Source organism: Centropristis striata, chromosome 11, assembly GCF_030273125.1.
Source record: "Centropristis striata isolate RG_2023a ecotype Rhode Island chromosome 11, C.striata_1.0, whole genome shotgun sequence".
NCBI lineage: Eukaryota > Metazoa > Chordata > Actinopteri > Perciformes > Serranidae > Centropristis > Centropristis striata.
The window spans coordinates 5,199,981-5,222,572 of record NC_081527.1 but is presented as its reverse complement, the minus strand read 5'-3'; the positions used below and the strand labels follow the sequence as shown (position 1 = coordinate 5,222,572).

The 22,592-nt window shown below is 40.1% G+C and overlaps 2 protein-coding genes across 2 annotated transcripts; both read right to left on the bottom strand.

Annotated features, from left to right (window-relative positions):
- Positions 1 to 8,047: 8,047 nt before the first annotated feature.
- psmb5 (proteasome 20S subunit beta 5) lies at positions 8,048 to 21,551 on the bottom strand. Its single transcript, XM_059344429.1, has 4 exons — positions 21,529 to 21,551; positions 19,036 to 19,297; positions 14,556 to 14,862; positions 8,048 to 8,697 (listed from the first exon to the last, which is right to left on the bottom strand). Exons 1-4 carry the CDS (start codon positions 21,549 to 21,551, stop codon positions 8,414 to 8,416), a joined length of 876 nt encoding a protein of 291 aa, XP_059200412.1. The 3' UTR covers positions 8,048 to 8,413.
- An 11-nt stretch (positions 21,552 to 21,562) lies between these two features.
- On the bottom strand, positions 21,563 to 22,570 carry psmb11a (proteasome 20S subunit beta 11a). Its single transcript, XM_059344428.1, has 2 exons — positions 21,975 to 22,570; positions 21,563 to 21,890 (listed from the first exon to the last, which is right to left on the bottom strand). The coding sequence occupies exons 1-2, from the start codon at positions 22,568 to 22,570 to the stop codon at positions 21,563 to 21,565; spliced, it is 924 nt and encodes a 307-aa protein (XP_059200411.1).
- Between the last annotated feature and the right edge of the window lie 22 nt (positions 22,571 to 22,592).

Sequence of the window (22,592 nt, the reverse complement as noted above, 5' to 3'; positions counted from 1 at the left end):
TTACGAACTAAAGAGCCACTGTTGGACAAAAAAAGGAGAGAAAATCGCGGAATGGAGCCGCAAACCTTATATTGAGCCTAAAAAAATTTAAACAAGAAAATTAAACAGCCTAATGAGTCTAAAGTAGCCTACCAACATTATTAATAGTAATATTGAGCATTTATTAATATGATTTTGAAAACTAGTCTATCTTGGGGAACTCAAAACTAAACTCAAAACTTAAAGGTTAAGGCGCCGGGCCGGAGACTTTCGTAAGACATGAAGCACATTTTAGTTGACTTAAATGTCAAAACTTTAAAATTAGATATTCAAGAAGGGGAAACTTGAGCAAATTCTACGATAAATGGCAACCGTTTATGGACTTTTTTGTGACGATGTAACCCCCCCCCCCACTCCTTTCTTTTCTTTTCTTTGTCCCTTTTTATTTATTTATTTTATTATATATATATATATATATATATTTTTATTTATTTATTTTTTTTTACTTCCTCCTCTTTCCCCTCTCTCCTTTATTATTATTTATGTATTTTATCTGTTATGTTTATGTGGTCAGTTTATTCATTTTATACAGACTATGTCTAAATATCTAAATATTGTATAGTCTATTTGGTTTCGTTTTGTGTGACTGTTGTTTGTTCTTAAAATCATACAATTTAAATCTAAGGATGTGTACAACATGTTTAATGTCGACACCAATATACCCTGATGTAGGTATGTCCCTCTGTTTTTTTTTGTATACACATCAATAAAAATATGAAACACAAATGTCAAAACTTTTTTAATATGCTGTAAAAAGGCTATACTATTTTACAATTGAAGAATACAAATAGTTTTTGGTCTACACCATTGATAAATGAAAATTTTAATGTAAAAATATATATATAATTTTTTTGGTCTCAGCCACGGGGAGACCCTGCAGGCGGCCTAAAGAGCCACATGAGGCTCTGGAGCCACAGGTTGACCACCCCTGATATAGAACATAGCATGGGAGGTGAGGAAAAGTTTCTGATAGAGGGATGGAGGGAACACGGACTAAGGGTTAAGGTGAAAAATGGGGGATGGAGAGAAAATGCTCGAGGAGGCTTGGAAAATAAATGTTTATTTTTCCACAGCAAGTGCTCCCATGAAAACATCAGAGGCTGAATTACACAAAGGAGGCCAACTGCTGGGCACTTTAGACTTTGGCACTCAAGCTGTCAAGGAAAAAACATAACACAATAGGGTAGGTAGAAGAAAGGATGACAAGATACGTAGCAAAAGAGAGGCAGTTAACGAAAGAAAGGAACAATTTTACCTTAATTTTTTTTGCTGTGCTGCAACGAGGAACAGTACGGAGCAACGAGGACGTCTCTAATTTTAAAAATGTTGTTCGTAGCGAGGTCCTGATATTTAATTAAACTGCCATTTCCATGATTTAGTCCATTAGCTTCTCGTTCTCATAACGCCATCAACTCTGTCATTTCCACCGAAGTGACAACCTGGGCTATTGTTTGCGATCAGAGGAGCTGAACTTCCAAGAGGTCATTACTCATTTCTGGCGTTCGTCTCGGCTCCGGAAGAGAAAGTCATAAATTATTTCTCTCACACATAATCCCAGTGCCAGGGCTGCGTGTCAATCACTTCGGAGTCACTCGCGGCCCCCTCGCGTCAGTTCCGTCACGTCCGGCCCAGCGGATCATCTATCAGTGGGCGATCGTCCGTTTGGACGGGTACCCTCTGTTATTACCCTCACGTCTCGGGCCCCCAGCTGAATTACAATTGCAGAGTCAGTTGAAGAGCCAGGAAGCTGAAAGGGCTGAGTCTGGGTAACGAGCTCTGGGGTGGGTAATTAATGCCTCCATTTCCCCCCATTGGTATTGTCGGGGGGGGATGTGACATTGATCAGAGTGGGATCAGGCCGGAGGGAAGCGGGCAACAGGCCGAAAGCTCTGCAGGGGGGATTAAGTCAAAATGTGGAACAGAAAGAAGGGGATGGATGGATGGATGGAGAGGTGAAAGAGAGGGAGGAAAAGAAGAGAAGGAGGGATGGTGGGGCTTTAAGCCTGGCAGAGTCGTTCCTCTTGAGATGGGACTTCCGCTGGGGCTGGCCACTCTGTCAAAAAGCCTGCAGCTCTGAGTGACACTTCAAACCAATAAAAAACACACTGTAGTTTTGTACTCCTGCATCAGAATTGCAGAGCGGAGACATCCAGAGGGAAAATAATGTGGAATCCAAAAGCTGGAAGTGATGGTTGGAGATACTCTTCATACTTGTCAATGATTTATAGAAAATGACAACCTCCACAACCCACAATTTAAAATTTAAACAGATAAGATTATAGGAGCAAAGTATCGACTGCTGTGCAAGGTCAGTCAAAAGAAGAAGAAAACCAACAGACATTTCCCCATAATGGTGCGTCACCTAAACAAATGTAAGTGCTCACATGAGCGGAACTGAACTGCAGCTAAAACGGCCGGGAAAAAGCCAATTGATACGGTGAAACAACAGAATCCACATTCACTTTTCTCCACCCTGAGGGACTTAGTCACCACGTATTAAAGGACAATATAAGAAGGAGGAAAAAAAAAAAAGCCAGGAGCCACATGGGAGTAAGTGGAGTGACCGTGGCAGCCACCATCGCTCTTACTGCCACGTCTTTAGCTGTAGTCTCCCTGACCCTGTCTGTGTTTGCCTGGGAGGCAAGGCCTGGCGCTGTTGACGATAAAACAAACAGACAGGCCCCATTTATACAGTCAGGTGTCATGACAAGGGATAAACAGCCCACCGCTTCGGGCCTCTTGAGTCACAGTCTACACTAATAGTAGGGGCTATCATTGTCCTCATCCTCACCATCACCCTCATGATCATCATCATCAAGAGCAGCAATAGAGGTGTTGGCAGAAGCTCCTGGGTGCCTGCTGGGATCGGACGAGGACCGGACAAAACTCAAAGGGCTGCACTGTTTACTTTGCCGGGCCGTATTCATTCGTGTCACTGAATTAATCGAGTAAGAAAAAAAAAAGAAAAAGCAATTGCCAAAAAACATTGCTGGGGAGGAGAGGGGGTGTGGAGAAAAAAGAAAAGAACAGTCTCGAGTAGAGCGAGGCGGCAGTGGCAAGCACGCGGCGGGAATGACAAGAGTGTTGCTGTCATCGCGAGGGATGAAAAACAGCACCTCTCAGACGAGGCGAGGCAGCGGCTGCCTCTTGCGCCAGCAAAGAAGGGGATGCGCAGGGACCACAAACGCAATTATCTTCACGCCAGCTTTGTTGTTTGTCAGAAACTGGCACGCATTTAAGGACTTGGGTGTACTGATTATATGACACCCAGAGAGCCTTTGGGGTGGACAAGAGGCAGCCAGCCGGGAGTCATTATCCAAACCAAATAGACTTCTCATTTATTTTTCCATCGGGGTAAAGCATCAACAGGAATAAACAATGGCTGATAGATACTCAATCACCAAAAGCGTGCACCCTCGCAGAGGGTGTTTTTCCCTTTTTTGAAGATCCAATTACAAAGTCCTAGCATCAAATGATGGGAAATAACGCCTCACACATGTGAGGTGTGTGTGAATCCCCAAAAAGGTTGTCAGAGCACCCTTAGGACTGATATGATCTGGTGTCTGGGACTGAAAACACATATGACCACCTGACAGATGGCATAATGTGGGCACAGGGGTTATTTTCTGACAGTGTGAAAATCATCGTGCTGGCGTCTTTCAATATCGCCAGCTGGTCTTTTTCATAGCATTCCCGTCTAATTTAGGCGAAAAAAAGAAAGCTATTTTCTTCATTTTGTCATGCCTCCCCAGAGTGTCACCATCTTGCCCTGAGTGTAAAGCTTTGTGAAATATTCTGAAAGCTGGTACTTACCAGCAGCTATACCTGTTGACAACCTGCAATCTCTGTGCCAGACAGACGACCGCCGACACTGACAGCACGCTGCCTACTGTCTGCTGGTCCGACGCCAAGGTCAACGCTCTCAGACAGGACGGGTGAGTCCAAACAAGGAGCAAAACCGCAGGTGAGAAGTGTTTCCTCTATACATGACCAGACAGGCCAAAAGGGCCAACAGAGCCGACAGGAAGATCCACACCAGTAACTACAGGGTTATAATTCTAAATCTGTAAAAAAAAATATCTCACTACCAAATAAGAGTGACTTAGGAGGTCAAAAAACTTCAAACAACCCAGCTCGTACTCTTCTGAGCATGTCGAGAGGCATGTTTATACACGTTTTCCACAAGATAAAAAAAGTAACGTCTTCAATGCACTTTGTACAAAATTGACCATTTCAAAGCCCCGCCCCTTTTGTTATTGTTGCTACGTTGGACAAGCTAGAAAAAGGGAAACATTGTGATGCCAGGTCCGCTTAGCCGGTGCTGTCATGTGTATTACTTTCTGGGCATCAGGCAATATAAGGCACGTTTCCATTAGATACTTTTCCCTCTAGTGAGCCGCTATGAGAGTGGCTTGGGAGAGAGGATCTGCCCAACTTCACCAGTTAGCTACTGGCTCAGAAAGTACCTGTCTAGTTAGGTTAGGTTCTTTCTGAGCCGCTACGAACTAGTCGACGCTGATTGGATGCGGTTGAGGCGCGATTAATTTGGTGACTGGACGCTGAGGGTTTAACATCTCTGACAATTCTGACTGCAGCTGGGAGAGACTGCTGCAGGAGGACTGGGCCGCTTGTGAGTGCTTTGGGACGGCACTACTCGTTAAGAAGAGTAGGAACGAGTCTCCAAAAGTCCCTAATAACACCAGAAAAAATTGCTAGATTTGTTGCTAGTCGCTTTTTTGAAAAAGAGTCACTAGAGAGGTCTGAATAGTCGCTAAATGTAGCGACAAAGTTGCTAAGTTGGCAACACTTCTTGCCGTGTCGGTCTGTTGTCACATTCGGACTCCGTTGGTTAGCCGCTACAAAAGTACCTGTATGGGAACAGATACCGAGGGGAACTAACTAGTGGGCGGAGCCAAAAAACTCAGCCACTTTCTAAAAAGTATTCAGTGGAAACACACCTATAGCTTCAAGAAGCATACAGCAAGATTATAATACTTTTGTTGGGTTGCTTAATGTCATGTACATCCAAATAAAAAACACCAAAAGTTACTGCAAGGCAGCACGAAGCGTTAAGAGAAATAATATACACCAAGAAACATTAGTCTTGAACTTTTCTGGCTTTTCATGACATCTTAAAAAAATGTTTCAGTAACCATCCTGTTCTTATCGAAATTCAACATTACCCCAGAAACGAGGAGGAAGCAAACCTGGCGGACAGTCGGGATCTGACATTAAGCTAACTCTTGATGCAGCTATAAGTTCGTTAGCTAGTAGCTTAGTTAGATAGTGTTTCGCTAACTTTGGCTAACTTAAGATGTGACCGAAAACTAGGGCTGGTTAATATGATGATATACATAATTAAAAAATTATATAAAAATATCCATAGTATGTTTTTACTTTATCGTTTCCATCACAATGTTGAAAAATCAGTGGCCGAACTGCATTATGGCAATATTTACATTATTTGCAGGATGCTTTATGTTCTGATCCTTGCATGTGGGAGCAAAACTTGAGCAAACTACAAGGAAGCTGTTAAGCTAACAGTAAGTAGAAACTAGGGTTGACCATGTGGTTGTTTAATATTAAATCAATTACCAGAAAACATACTATATTGTGAAATATACTATTATGGATATATGAAATTACTAAATTTAAGATTTAAAAAAATGCCCATATTGCCCAGCCCTATTTTATACAATGTAATGTGTCTGTGAGGATTGAGACTCTGTTGAGGTGCTGGGTATTGCTTTTACAGGTAACATTCTTCAAAATAATGGGTTGATTTTTTAAAATAGACAAGCCCAGTACATAGAATATCAAAGTATCACTGGTGAGGGAAAAGCTGACCAAGGTTACGGCTGGTACTAAGCCTGATCAGCTGTTATTGGAGCACAAAGAACAAGGCAAGTCTTAGCAATGGTCAATTAAATGGAAATCCATCCAACAGCTGTGAGTCAGGGGAAGATGAACTGGTTGACCACACAACGCTGCTCACCAACGAAAGCTAACCCAGCGAAAAAGTGACTGCAAAATATAAGTAAGAGAGAACCTGTTCACTTGTTCTTCAACTTGAAGTGTAAAACTGTCCACCTCCACATGTAACAAGAATTATTGCTTCCCCCAATTCCAGATTCAGAAAGGTGTTTGAAGGGGATTTCAGACGCTGTTTGGCAATCCGACAAGTATTTCATTTGAAGCAAACTGACTGACGCCTTTAACCTGAAAGCTTTCAACACAGCAAAGAAAAATAGGAAAATAGTGCCATATGATCCCCTTCTCACAGTCACACAGGCTTTCTTCTTATTGTTTTTAAGATCTAGACTTGAACACAAAGGTGACAGAGCCCATGCTCTAATGATAAATCAGATGCAAATGATAAAATATTATCGATACAGGTGCATCTCAATAAATTAGAATATCATAGAAAAGTTCATTTATGTCAGTAATTCAATTCAAAAAGTGGAAATAACACATTATATAGATCCATTACACACAGAATGAAACATTCCATGTCTTTTATTCATTTATTTAATTTATTCTAATTATAATGATTATGGCTTACATTTAATGAAGACCTAAAATTCAGTGTCTCAAAAAAAATGTAATATTACAAAAGAACAATTTTAAAAAGTATGTTTAAATTGGAAATGTTGGCCTCTGAAAATAGTCAATCTATATGACTCTATACTTCTGGAAACTACTGGAAATGGATTTTTACATCATATTCTAATGTATTGAGATGCACCTGTACTGTATGTTATTCTAGGAAATAACTATATATACACACAATAATTAAGACAGAGTAAAAAACACCTAACATGCTTGTGCCTGCATTGTTATGCACCTGTACAGTAGCTTTTTAGTTTGAGTAATGTATCTGTTGCTAGTTAAACATGTGGTACATGTGTTACACTGGAATAGAATAAAAAAAGGTTTTTAGTCTGCTCCCTGTACACATGTTCCACTTTTGCTCACATAGTATCTCATCAAGCAATTACAGAGTAAAATTGCAGTCTCTAAAAGCTGCCTTTTTTTTTATTAAGGCAAGATTTCCTATGGCACACTTAAATTGACAATACAATATGTTGGATATATAATGGTGCTGCAGGCCTTTATCCGCTACTCTGAGGGAATCATTTAGAGTGATATTCAGCTCGTTTGTTGAAAAATCACTCCTTTAACCCCTTAACCCAAGAGGATGGTTAAGGGGCTATGTCTCCCATAAAGCGTTAATGCTTTTATCCACATTTGCTCTATTTTAGCATATCTCAATGGGCACATGCTTAGTGGCTCTCAGTTTCTGCTTCCACTGATAGCACTATTCCCATCACTTCATTTACTAAGAGCATCACAGACGAGACCCCGCTCATTTCCATTTATCGAAATCCCATTTCTATTCCATCTGCTAACTAGTCACCTGTGAAACTAGTTTTTAACCACGGTTTGAAAGTGCACTGGCTTCAGATGTCTCCCCCATCCCCTTTATTAGTGTTTATTCCCAACCATAAAACCGCTGGAGGGGCACACACTGCCAGCGCAGGTCGTTACATTGTAAAACACCATGGCAGGGTGGCACACAACATTGCGCATTGAGAAGCTAAGTGTGTCGGGGAGGAATTAAAGAATAAATTTCCCCCTTCCAATTAAAAGACGTATTTGTGCAACGTGAGCGGAGGAAGGGAACATTATCAATGAGGGGAAGAAAACACACTGTTACAACTCAGGAGGCACAATTACTGAGTCTGGTGGTATGCAATTAAATAGTGCTATTTAGACAGTGCTACTCCCTGCTAATAAACCCAGAACATATAGGGGAGACAAAACAGGCTCTGGGTGTACCTCCCAATCCCAACAGCTGGGGGAACAGATGACTGAAATGTAAACACAAACAGCGGCAAAATGACTACATCAAAGGAAGATTTGGCATCAGGGCGGTGCATTTACATAAAGAGTACATTCAGAGGAACTGTGTTCAAACCTAAAGGTTAAAATAAGAAAAACAAAGCCCTTGAAAAAGAATATCACAGGTTTTTATTGAGAAATGGTTTTTTTTTTCCAGGGTATGATCCAAATTAAATGTATGTAGGGCAAGCAGCACACTACTCCCACACTGTATTAAAGCATGTTTGAGTCATCGGCCCCGTCTCTCCAGCCCCTCAAATCACACTGTGAGGGTTGAGTGGTGCTCGGCAACATTGTTGAAAAAATGTACAATATAAAGGTTGAAGCTAGCAACAAGTCTAAACGGGTCACAGAAGTAATACAAGTGGAAATCAATGGGCAGGTGTGTCCTTTTTATTCATATCTCAGAACATTTTAAACATTACATACTAGAATAAACTCCTAACGCTCCCTTACTTTCTGGTTCTCGTGCCTATGCCTGATCTCTGTACTGCTGGTGCAGCATGAGCACGTCTTCCTGGGAGACCCTGGTCCAGCCTTCGCTGTGGACGTGGTACAGGTTGACCTGCCCTCCGCTGTAGGCGTCGCGGTACGTGGCCTGGTAGATGGCGCGGCGGCCCAGCTCGCAGGCCTCCTCCACCGACAGGTCTTGCCGCAGGCCGCTGTCCATCACACCGTAGGCGTACATGGAGCCCGAGCCCACCGCGAACAGGTCGCCGCACACCCGGTTCCCCTCCGAGTCGACGTAGTACAGACCTGAGGACAGAGGACAAACGGCAGGTCAGGAGGGCGAGAAGACAAAGGGAGTCGTGTTCCTCCGTTCTCCTGACTCGGGTGTTGAGCTTTGTCAGGAAAACGGAGATGGTGTACATCTAATACTACCGCTCTCACACAAACAAACACACACAAACTTGTAAGCGCGCACACACGCACCACGTCCTCAAGAGAGAGAATATGAACAGCTGCAACCTCTCAAAGTGAAGTAAGGCTGGCAGATATGAACAGCTGCATCCTCTTCAAGTAAAACGAAGCCGGCCGCAGGAACCTGCTGACGAGGCACGGGCCACATCGCTGTCTGCCCGGGGGCCCTGCTCCGGCCCTTATTGATCCCAGCAAACACGCCAAAAATTAACTATCGACCCGCAACCCGAGCTGCACAGGTAACTGCACCTCGCACCTCAAGAGAGAGGACAAATAAAACAAGAGCGCTTTCACATCCTGTAGACACGAGACCAGTACAGCATATTCTTACACACACACACACACACACACACACAAACGCTTCTAAGGAGATGTTTCCTTCACCTCCACACTTGAATGACACACGAGGAGCGCGCTCACCCCACACTCAAACTGACAAACATGTAATCCAACGTGCACTGCGGACCCACAATGCTCTGATGAACCTGTGAGGGACAGTTTGCTCCACACCACGCTTCGTGGACGCATGCAAGACATTTTGTTCCGCGCCATGACACACTCGCTAGGCCTGATCCCAGAGTGACGTGGAACGGGTGACTAGCACCAGCCTGTGAGCTCGCCCACTGCCAGCCTGCAGATGGTAAAAAGACAGCCTGCGAAAAGGCATGTTTTTCATCGCGCTTTACAAAGCGAAACCTGTGAAAATGATACTCGCAAAGTGACACAGACACATGCATATGAAATTGCCCAATATCCACCGCTATTGCTCATCTCCCACATTAAAAACCACTTCAAAATGCCCTCGGATTGCACATCCTCGCTTGCAGAGTTCCTCAGCTAAACTAGTGACAGTCTATTAGGGATAGAGAGCCACTTGCGGTTCTGAAAAAGGGGCTTACCATTGCTTTCAACGGGCAAATTGCAGCTTCCTCAGCCTGTCGTTAGCTTGCCATGATAATCATCCAGTGCCCGTCTATGCACGGGGGTAATTTGCCATTCTGAGACCTGTCTGTTCCTCTTGAAAACTGTAAGGGACTCGTTAAAAACATAATAGGCAGGGAGAGAGAGTTGTAAAGGCGGCCTCTTGTGTTGAGTAGCACAGTTGACGGAGGTGGATGAGGACTCTTTCGGAGGTCCAAGTATAGAAGCACAGCGGCACCGAAAAACACTTCCCGTATCCATTCCTTTCCTAACACACCTGGGTCTTTGTAGAGCCCAATGCGATATCGCTTACTGCTCTCCACACCTCAAACTGTGACGCAGAAAAGCATGCAGGCGCCAGTAAGTGCTCAGAAAGGGGGATAAAATGGTGTGTGGGGTGAAATTCATGAGGCCTGTTTAAAGTGGAAGCGGGGTGGTGGTGGTGGTGGTGGTGGTGGGGGGGCGATGCCTGGATGGTGGAGCAGTGCAGCAGCAGCAGCGGCCAAGAGAGACTCCTTCCACTCTGTCAATCCACTGACAGGTGCTTAAGGTGCTTTTTTTTTTTTTTTTTTTTTTTTTTAAACAGCGGCCGGTGCAGCTGGCTGGACTGACAGCCTTTAGAGGAGGGTGAGGAGCACAGTGGATGGATGGGTGGCCGGCATCAAGAGGGTCAGTGTCTGTCCGTCATCTGTCCTTTCCCACTACGATTCACCACTGGATCAGGAGTTAAAGAGAGAGCAGCGGTTGAACAGAGGGCGGGAAAAAAAAAACTATTACATCACTCTCTTGGGAGTGGCTGTAAAACGGAGTGCCACATGGGTCTGCTCCGACAAGGTCTCATATCATACGCTGCTCTTGTGTGTCATGAGGGCCGCATCCCATTTAATCACATTATCACCTCACTGCAAACCCTTCATGTCCTTGCAGGGAGCAGCGGAGGCGGCGGCTACATAGCGGCGCACAGTCGATTTTCTCTGTCTGAAGCCTCTACTGAGATATCAATTAACTATACACTGATTACAAGTGTCATAACATTTGATGTTATTACATAGAGTCTTATTTGACAAGCTCCTCAACATAGCTTTTATTCGATTTATTTTGCATGCAGCTTAAGACACTCCATCAGGGGAGTAAGTGCTCTTGACATGATTGTAGCCGGCTAATGAGCTTCCCTCCTAATCGCGATTGATTTAATTTACATGACATTTACCTCTCCATTCAATCATTGGCATTGTAGGGCCGTGGCCGGGCTCCCACACCTATTGAACTCATACAGGGATCATTATTTCCCCAATTGATTGCCCAGGATTTAACACGTGTCATTTACGTTTTGTTGGCATACGGGCGGGCCGCCATTGTTCACGCTGCCCTCTCTGCTTTCCAGACAAAGCCGGCATCGATCTCAGCAGGTGTACTTGGCATTATGCATGCGACCCAATTGTCCGGGGCTGAGACCCAACGTCCATCATCCCGCCGCGTTCCCGCTGGCCCGCAGTCCCAGCCTCATCGATTTCCCATTACTGTGTCACTGTGGCGGCCTCTTTAAGCACACCTTCTGTGATGTACGGCCTCACACTGCGTGGCATCCAAAAGCCACAGCTTGAAGTACAGAGAGGGGGCAGAGCATTAGAGAGGCTGCAGTACCATCTAGTGGCCAGCTCAGGGAACTACAGGAGAGGTTACACTTGGATGAAACAACAGATGTAACTGGAAAAGCCACATAATTTAACTGTTCCGTACAAAATGGATCGTTACATTTCACGGCTGACGAGGAAATCTGGAGAATCTCCTTAGAAATTATTTAATAATTCCTACATGGCCGATACAGGCAATCATCAGCCACCCTTTGGTTTGATCCAAAACTAAATAGATTCTGGAAATCAATATTTTAAATCTCCTCAGATCTCTTCAGAGTAAGAGTTATACATCTTAGTCACCAGGCAAAAATGATGATAGCTTTTACATCTCTTGTAGTCAGATGACTTGTTCCGCTTAAATGGAAAGAAAAAAATCCTCCGACCTTTAAAATATGGATTAGAGACGTCCTACATCATTTGACATTGGAGAAATTTCACTATTCTAAGAGGCTGTGGTCAGAAATGCTAGGGAAATCATTGTTAATACTATAGAACAAATGGGTGCCAATGGATTGTAGATTTATACTTATTATAAACCACATCATTTATTTTTTATTACCAATTTATTATTTACTTTTATAATTATTTCTTCACTCAAATGTTTTATTTATTGCATTTTATTAAGATTTTTTTTTAATCACATTGAATATATTTATATATTCATCTAAGTCATGGGACCCAAACTCGCGGCCCGCGGGCCAATTGCGGCCCTCTTGACAATATTATGTGGCCCCCACCTTGATATGAAAGTTTAATGTGAGTTTTATATAAATGGCACTTTACCGTGTTGTGTGTGGAAGGTCCCTTTTAATACTTTTTTTTGGTCATTTTGTGTCTTTTTTTAAATAATTTTGTGTCTTTTTTAGTAATTGTGTGTCTTTTTTGGTCATTTTGTTTCTTTTTTTTAAATCATTGTGTCTTTTTTAAGTGATTTAGTTTTTTTTCAGTCATTTTGTGTCTTTTATTTAATAATTTTGTGTCTTTTTAGTAATTTTGTGTCTTTTTTTGGTCATTTTGATACTGCCTCCAGCGTCCCCCAGGTAATTTGAGTTTGAGACCCTTGATCTAAGTGTTTATAGAATCGATTCTATTTGATTAAAACGCTACAATAAGACTGTGATAGGGATGGTGCTCAGTTGGAGCGGAAATATTCCGTCTAATTGTATTTGTATCATATTGCATTTAATATTACTTTAAATATTTAAAAAAAAGAGCCTTAAGCAAAATAATATATACATCTAATAATTATTGTGGAGAGCCTGCGATACATCAACAAACATAACATAATATACAACAGAGAAACTTCTAACACGACACTGCAACAAAAGTACCTATATTTCAGGCTTATACTGAACAGCTGGCCACTCAAGTTGAACTTTATTTTTGGAAGTAATACATGCCATCAAATAATTTCTCTGGGACTAAAGCATATGGCCGGTCTGTCACCACTAAAGCCACTGACAGTGTGTATTTAAATGAGTGGATTATTTGGCTCACCGCGTGAGCTGCAAGTCAAAATTAATTAGTGAAAATCACATTCCAAGAGTGGGCAGTTAATGTGTGCTTCAGTAAGTTTGAGTGTGTCACTCAAACCTGAATTTACATTTCATTTGCAAATAAATTTGCAGTGTTCATTTTAGCATGATTGGAGTGAAATACAGGTCTGGTAAGGCTGAAATAACTGACAAAGATACTAAACTCACATAGAAATATAAAAAAAACCCAACTGACAAAAAAGTCTACATTTCCAAAAGATGCAGTTCAACAGAACAGAACTTTAAGAGAGTGAAAAGAATTATAAGTCCATACTGTGTCATTTGTTTCAGTAAATCACAGATCTTTAGTTTATTCAAACTAATCAGAATTAGTAGATTAATTGAGAAGATTAACAGATCCGTCTTTCGGCCGACAGAAAATTCATTTGGATAACTGATTAATCATGGAGATCGTTAATTAAAGTCATTTTCAAGGAAAAATGATCCAAGGATTTGCTGCTTTTGTCTGTTTATATCATTGTAATTAATTTGATTAATTGAGAAAATAATCTGCCGATTGATCAATGATGAAAATAATCAGTTGAAACTAATGCAACAAAAAAAGTTTTTATTTCTCGAATACAAAAGTTCTATTTAGTTTTATGTCTATAAAGTTTGTATGTTTTAAATCTGATATTACATTCTAAACACCACCTCGAACATGCTATATATATATATATATTTATATTCACTTTTTGAGAAATGTTGCTACCTTAAATTAATTTGACTAAATGTAAAAAATAAACGATATTCTAAACAAAAGGGTGTTTATATAGTTAATTATGTAAATGGAAAGCCATCTTACTTGACCCAAAGGCATTTTCGTTAACTGAAATAAAAATAAAAACGAGTTTTTTAAAAAACAATAACTAACTGTAACTGTATTGTGTGGTTACAAAACTAACTAAAATTATAGTGAAAATGTCCTTTGTTTTCGTCTTTGATTCAATAAGGTCACAACATTTATTTGTTTATTTTAACATTTGTGACCTTATTGAATCTGGCACCCAACAAATACCCCATTATAAAAAAAACTAACACTAAAACTAAGCATTTTCAAAAAAATTAAAACTAATTAAAACTAATATAATATATATATATATATATATATATATATATATATATATATATATATATATATATATATATATACTGCCCTTACTAGGTTTTGTCATATTTAGTTATTTTGTAATGTTGGTTATTCTTTTCTCATATAAATAGATTTATTTCAGAAAACGATTGGCCTGTTTTATTTCATAGGCATAAGATATTTATTTAAATGTGCTCTCACTTTGCGATAAAAATATCGAGAGATATATACAGTATGTATATGGATATTCAGCCTAAATATTTCGGGATATGACTTCTGGTCCATATGGCCCAGCCCTACCCAATACACCTGTACATATGTATAACCAGTGCTTCAATGCTGACAAATAACAGAAATACTTCATGCTTGCAGTGAAAAGGTTAAAATTGAATATGTCAATAAAAATAATCCAGATGAATGGAGAATGAGTGATGAGTGGGTCTGCTTCACTGATTTCTGGGTTATAATTTCAGAAACTCCTATCAGAGGATTATCTGCTGGTATATTTACCTGGTCCTCTCTTGTCCCAGCCGCACACCATGGTCCCCATGCTGAGCCCCATGCCCTTGTACTGGTACACCATGTTGGCGAGCAGCTTGGAGGCTGCTGCCACGGAGATGCGCTCCTTGTTGCGGAGCTCGTAGATGCGGCACTGGCGGGCCAGCAGGCGCTCCCAGAAGCTGCAGTCTGCGGCTCCTCCGGCCATGGTGCCCAGCAGGTACGGGTTGATCTCAATCACCTTCTTCACCGTCTGAGACGCGATGTAGGAGCCCGCTGTGGCCCGAGAGTCCACCGCTACGATAACGCCATGCTGGAACTGAGAGGAAACAGCAGGAGGGGGGACACGTTAATGAAGCACATTACAGCAGGTGGGCAACACACACACACACACACACACACACACACACAGAGCAGTCAGTGATGGATCAGTGATCCATATGTACAGATTAACTACCCATTAGCTGCCTCTTATTCTTGAGAGGAAGCTGAGATGTGCTGCTGCTCTCAAAATGTATTTTATTTTTTATTACCAATTTATTATTTACTTTTATAATTATTTCTTCACTTAAATTTGTATTTATTGCATTTTATTAAGATTTTTTTTTAATCGCATTGAATATATTTATATATTCATGCAAGTCATGGATCTCAAACTTGCGGCCCGCAGGCCAAATGCGGCCCTCTTGACAATATTTGGTGGCCCCCACCTTGATATGAAAGTTTAATGTGAGTTTTATATGAATGGCACTTTACCGTGTTGTGTGTGGAAGGTCCCTTTTAATACTTTTTTTTGGTAATTTTGTGTCTTTTTTAGTAAATCTGTGTCTTTTTTGGTCATTTTGTGTCTTTTTTTTTTCATTTTGTGTCTTTTTTAAGTAATTTTGTGTCTTTTTTAAGTAATTTTGTGTCTTTTTTTGTAATTTTGTGTCTTTTTTTGGTCATTTTGATACTGCCTCCAGCGTCCCCCAGGTAATTTGAGTCTGAGACCCCTGATCTAAACGTTTATAGAATCGATTCTATTTGATTAAAACGCTACAATAAGACTGTGATAGGGATGACCGCTACAATAACGCCATGCTGGAACTGAGAGGAAACAGCAGGAGGGGGGACACGTTAATGAAGCACATTACAGCAGGTGGGCAACACACACACACACACAGAGAGCAGTCAGTGATGGATCAGTGATCCATATGTACAGATTAACTCCCCATTAGCTGCCTCTTATTCTTGAGAGGAAGCTGAGATGTGCTGCTGCTCTCCTCCTGTCTAAGAGATACAATATATAGCTGAGCTCTGCCAGAAAGCTGCTGGATAAGAGGAAAGACCTTTGCTCTTCCCTCCAAAATCCTCTATCACTGAAGTGACAGTCACAACAGCTGTATTGTGCTAAAGTGAAGACAACAGATTTGGCCGGTAGGAGGGAGATGTCTGCTGGGGAGGTTTTCATCTACCACCCGCCTCCTTCCACTGAGGGATTAAGGGATAAAGTTGGCGTTATTTTATCTTTTCTTTTTATCAAGAAATCCCCTGAAGAGACCAAAACCGAGTGCAGGAAGGTGGTTCAGTGTCTGCAGCGCTCTGCTAGTTTGACAGAGAGACGAAAAAGCTGCTTTTCATTGTAATGAAAGCATTTCTCACTCAGTTGCAATAACAAGGGTATTTTTTATGTGCTTATAATAGTTTATGGACAACAATTGTGTTCTGTGGCACAGAAGCAGAACTTATATCAGGCTGTTATCTTGTTAGCAGCATGAATTTATTGTACTCAGCATTTTAAAGGGACTTGTTATTTACAAAATAGCAGTGTTCTTTCAGTGGAATATAAACACATCTAGACTCACTTTAAACATAATTTAAGCCTTGCTTAAATGTTCACAGCACAAAAAAGTAATGTGCCATAAACTCTAATCTGAATTCTTCTTTTGTTGGCATTCATTTTCCTTAAAGAGCTTTTTCCTTTAATCCGACTAAATCCAATAAGAATTTCCATCATAGTATTATTGTTTGCTTTTTGTGAGATAAACTTGTAGTGTGATACTTATGACTCATCAGTTATTGAAGGCTCGTACCAACATTTTTTTAATTTTTTTTTCAATTACATCTTCTAGTTTGACCAGATGATATATAGATCATCTGGTCGGGAAACATCTGCCCCAATATTAACATTTACCGAGAGTATGATATTACTATATTACTGTTTTTATATGTTGCCTGAACAATTTATCAATTTGTACTTTGATGCAAAATGTGTTTTTGAAACTTTAATGCCAATGAAGCCTTCGAATTGAATTGATTTTACATTTTTGTTTATAATTAAATTAAATAGTGGATGTGAAAAAAGAAATTGTATTTAAAAATTGAATTCCTTCTTCCAATCATAGGAGTTATAAGCTAGAATATATTATTACTGAATACATTAACTCACATTTTAGCCTGTTTAATCAGATAGTAAACATTTAAATGGCCTTTTTAGGGCACACATAGTTTATTAGATTTAAAAGAAAATTGTACAAAATCTGATGAGCACAGTGAATAATGTACAATAAAGCTAACACCCCAATCCTCTTTGACATGTTAAGCTTAGGAAAGACTTTAAAGACAGCTCTTTATTAATATTAATGTTATTCCTCAATGCAAAAAATGCTACTACCTGTTCTACTGGAAACACTAAATGCCTTTGTGTGAGTACAAATTGAGGTGACATTTATAACACTTATATAACACTTTATTTAAACTCATAAGGTACTGAGGTTTCTCTCATTTATAGTGATGACGAGTACACTGACAAACACTACAGAAATACAAATTTGAAATACAGATACCAGACAAGATAAATAACGTGAAAATGCTATTTGAAATACGGCTGGGCGATGTATCGATATATTTTCAAATGTGATATGGAATTAGACCATATCACATATATCAGTGTAGTATAAATCGACAAATATAGAAGTTTAAATTTGCGCTGTGATCCTCGCTCCAGGCAAAAAAAAAAAAAAGTTACTCCTGTTATACAGTATTTATGTTCACTTAAATTAACTGTTCAATAAAACTACATGTGACATGTCATATTTGGCTTTGACTGAACATTTGCTCTCACTTTGCGATAAAAATATCGGGATATATATTGTATATTGATATTCAGCCTAAATATATATATCTGGATGTGACTTTTGGGTCCATATTGCCCAGCCCTAGATGACCAAAGCTCAAAACAGCTGCAGAAAGTTGCAGGAAAGTCTGCAAGCAAGCAACGAAATTGAAAAAATGTTATAGGCGTATTGATCCTCAGTGTAAATTAAGTTGAAGATCAGTCCAGGTCATGGGGACATTAAAACATCGAGTTGAGAAAATACTTTTTGATTAATTTAATAAAACCAGGCTGAACCGTTCTTCCCACAATAATAAGCTGGACACTCATCTTCTTCCTTTTCTTGTGCAATAACTCTATATTTATTTACCTGATCTTTTTTCACTTATTAACTTTAGTGTATTGTTTTTGTTTACTGTAGATTGTTTTTTTAAAATGCATTTGTATTTGTATGCTAATGGAACTTCAATTTCCTTGAGGGAGTCATCCCAAAGGCACCAATAAAGTTCAGTCTAAGTCATCTCCCATCCACGCAGGAGCAAATAAAGCCGCATTATAGCTAGCTACAGCTATTGACTTGTGACACTAATATAATAATTCCTTTCGTGGCTGTCAAATCAACACAGGAGATGATCAGTTTATGTTTGCCAAACTGCCTTTAACCTTATAAAGCCAAGTGTATCATATTAGATACAGTTATTTTTGAGACCTCTACATCATCAAAAACCTGATGTATACATGTGTTGAAGATAAACAAACTGAGCAACAAATTGCGCAAAAATACCAGATGTAGCAAAAATGATATGCAGGTTCCACGAGTGGCTCAGTCATTGCTGCATTAAAAAACTTCATATCAGCAGATGTATGATGTTGTGTTATATGGAAAAAATATGTATTTTGCATGTTTGAGGAAAAAGGAAAAGTCAAAGTCTTAATAGGTTAAATATGTTAGGGTTTATATGTTTTTGTTAGTTCGAGAAAAACAAACTGTGAGCAACAAATTGCACAAAAAGACCTGATGTATCAAATATGATAGAAATTAGAATTCATATATGCAATTTATTTATTTCTTAAAATTCGTGAGCAGGTTAATAAGCACTCAGTTTTTACAAAAATTGAATTTTCTGGCAATTATTTCATGGTTCAGGCTTTATAGGGTTAATCCAGAAATAAATGTCAAAGTGGACCAATCACAGAGCTCACGTTGTGTTAACATCTGCAATGAGAAAGCGGTTTGTAGCCGTTAGCTGGATGCTAACGGTCGAGATGGACTGTTACGTAAACCCGTGAGCATTATGTACAGTCTGAATGATTTATTAAACGCCTAATATGACAATAATACAGTTTGTTATGCTTTACCGACCCCACATAGCTAGTTTTAGACAGTAATGGACCTACTTTGAAGGCTAGTGTGGTGGTTCCGTGCAGGAACTCTATCTTCCTCTCGACGCCGTCCTCCTCTCCGGCACACAGCGGGTTCTGGACCGAGAAGCTGAGCCCGTCTCCCGGCGTGGAGTCGAACCCCACACCGCTCTGTTCGCGGCCACCGCCGAAGCCAAAAGGTTGGCAATTATTATATGAAAAATCCGCACAATCACTGCTCAGCACACTAGCAAGAGCCATCTTTGAAACTGTCTGATGAGCAAGCAACTTCCGCCGGCTGAAGGGGAGAATGTTTATAGGGACATGGAGGAAAACCACACAGCGCCCCCTGTGTTAGTGGAGGGAAACCACACAGCGCCCCCTGTGTTAGTGGAGGGAAACCACACAGCGCCCCCTGTGTTTGTGGAGGACTGAATAATTTACTGCGGAGATGTATTAACCCTATAAAGCCTGAACCATGAAATAATTGCCAGAAAATTCTAATTTTTTAAAACTGGAATGATTAGTGAACCTGCTGACAAATAAGAAAAAAATCTATATCAATTTGCATACATGAATTGTAATTTGTGTCATATTTGACACATCAGGTCTTTTTGTGCAGTTTTTTGCTTTCAGTTTGTTTTCTTGAACTAACAAAAACATATAAAGCCTAACATTTTTATCCTATTATCCTAAAACTTTGAATTTCCTTTTAACATTTTCCTCAAACATGCAAAATATTTTTTTTCCATATAACACAACATCATACATCTGCTGATATGAAGTTTTCAGGCTGCAATGACTGATCCACCAGTGGAACCTGCATATCATTTTTGATACATCTGGTATTTTTGTGCAATTTGTTGCTCAGTTTTTTTTAAATCTTCAACACATGTATCATGTATCAGGTTTATCAGGAAAAAAATATCACACTGATGATGTAGAGGTCTCAAAAACGTGTGTATCAAATGTAATACACTTGGCTTTATAGGGTTAATCTAAAAATAATTAGATCACCCTTATTTTCTTCAATTTCTTGTTAATTTTTAATGCCTGGTACAACTAGAGGCTGTACCTTTAGTTGTAGCATTTCCCATGGTTTTCTTAATAATAACCAAAATCATTATCAAGACTGTACAACACCTGCACAATCTGAACATTTTTGCATATAATCTGCACTCTGCACATTCTCCACTTAATTTGCACTAAGTTGTATATAGTATATTATTATTATTATTTTGTATATTTTGTATATTGTTAAATGTTTTTTCTTAGATTGTTTTTTATCTTATCTTAAAATTGTGTGATTTTCTGCGGCTGTAAAAAAGAAATTTCCCCGCTGTGGGATTAATAAAGTCAAATCTAAATCTAAATCTAAAACCATGGAAAATGTCTGGATGTCAGCTCTTAAATTAAGCTCTTATGAGCCAATTTTGTTGTTATCATTATATTTTTACAAAAAATTTTACCTTTAGTTGCACCAGGCATTACAATAAACAAGAAATTGAAGAAAACAAGGGTGGTCTAATAATTTCTTCCATCTTGACAGTGCATCTCTGGTGGAGAGATGACCTGTCAACATGTTGGAGGCCATCCTGAAATACCCAGATCATCCGCTACACAAAACCTTTATGGACCAAAAAAACAGCAGTGGACGGCTCCTCTCTCTGTTGCAGGACGGAGAGATTCAAAAGATCCTTCTCTCCTACAGCCATCAGACTGTCTCATTCTAACAGAGATAACACACTCACTGAATTTACCCTCAGGGATAAATTAAGTAATTTTGATTTTGATTGATTGATTTGATTTGATATAACGGTCTGTATATATGAGATGTAGAGGTAAATATAAAGCTGTAAAAACTGTGCCTTGACTAACAAACATCTAATCAGTGGTGGAGGGATATTCAGAATAAGTAAAAGTACTAATACCACACTGTGGAATGACTCCACTACAAGTAAAAGTCCTGCAGTCCAAACTTACTGAAGTAGAAGTACAAAAGTATCAGCATTAAAATGTACTTAACGCATCAAAAGTAAAAGTACTCATTATGCAGAATGGCCCCACTCAGATTGTTTTATATATTCTAAATAGGTTATTAGATTATTATTATTAATATTGATGCATTTATGTAAGCAGCGTTTTACTGCTGTCAATGTAGGGCTCATTTTAACTACTTAATATACTTTATGTGGTTTAATTTATAAACATGCGTAATCACTTTAAATTTATTATGTATTTATGTCAAATCCCGACTTGAAAAGTAACTAAAGCTGGCAGCTAAATATAGTGTAGTAAAAAAATACAATATTTGCCTCAAAATGTAGTGAAGTAGAAGTAGTTACAAATGTGGAAAAGTACAAGTACCTCAAAATTCTACTTAAGTACAGTACTTGAGTAAATGTACTTACATTCCACCACTGCATCTAAGAACATATAATAACAATTAATTACAATAATTTTAAAGCAATATTTCAGGTTATACTAAAGTCCATGATTTAAGTGGACGAAGCAGGTGGCTGACTTTACACTATTTCTACTTTTTGGTTCATCCTGAAGCATCTTATTCAAGCCCTCTTCTCCTCTCCTCCACCATCTTGGCCCTCCTCTCCATGTCTCTATAATATTCCTCTTTCAGATCCTCTCTCTTTCTCTGCCTCCATCCTCGGGCTGTGATGTGGAAGAGGTCCACATTGTTTCCCGAGTAGGCGTCCCTGTGAGTGGCTCTGAACACCGCTTCTCTTGCCAAGGAGATAGCCTCGTCTTTACTCAGGCTCCACCTCAGCTCTCCATCCAGGACTCCTAGGGCATAAGGAGAACCAGAGCCCACAGAGAAGACGTCCCCCTGCAGCCGGGCTCCATCGCTGCACACATATACCAGCTGTGGGCCGCTGTTAGGGGATGCACAATGTGTAGCGTCCTGCTTACTAACAATAGAGCTATCAGCATCAGTCATATAGGATGAGTCTTCTGACCTCTTTGCAGTGTTACCTGCTGCTCCCATATCCCAGCCACAGAGTGTCAGAGCCACACACACATCAGTCCCTTTAAAGGGGTGCAGCATGAATGAGAGGAGCTTGGCAGTGCCACGTATTGAAAGGCAACGTCCGTGTCGCAGCTGGTACAGTCTGATCTCTCTGGTCAGGATTCGCTCCCACAGCATGCAGTCTGCACCGCTGCCAGAGGAGGTGACCACTAAATGGGAGTGAAGAGGGGTAATCTTGTGCACAGCTGGACAGGCAACAAGGCCCCCGGCACTGGCTCGTGTGTCTGCAGCTGCAATGACCCCTCCTTGGAAGATGAAACCCAAGGTTGTTGTTCCATGAGACAGAGGGAAAGGCCTGTGCACCATTGAAGGTTTGTGTTTGTAAGAGGCAGAATTTGGTCCAGTTGGGATGAAGAATTGCAGTGGGGTCCCATCTCGTCTCCCAGATTTCTTTACTCTCCTTAATCCAAAATTGTAATCGTCAGTCGTGTGAAAAGACGTGACTGTATCTTCGAAATGAGACGCAGGAAACCCCTTGCCATGCCCAGCAGAGTCTGTGAAGCCACAAATATCTTCCAAAGCCATAACGGTGTAATGAAGCAGATAC

Coding starts and splice junctions, on each gene's coding strand:
- psmb11a (XM_059344428.1), bottom strand. CDS start 22,570: ATGGCTTTGGAAGATATTTGTGGCTTCACAGACTCTGCTGGGCATGGC. Junction 21,891..21,974: donor GCAGGTAACACTGCAAAGAG/GTCAGAAGACTC, acceptor ATCCCCTAACAG/CGGCCCACAGCTGGTATATG.
- psmb5 (XM_059344429.1), bottom strand. CDS start 21,551: ATGAACCAAAAAGTAGAAATAGT. Junction 19,298..21,528: donor AACCAAAAAGTAGAAATAGT/GTAAAGTCAGCC, acceptor TCTCCCCTTCAG/CCGGCGGAAGTTGCTTGCTC. Junction 8,698..14,555: donor CTGGGACAAGAGAGGACCAG/GTAAATATACCA, acceptor CTCTGTCCTCAG/GTCTGTACTACGTCGACTCG.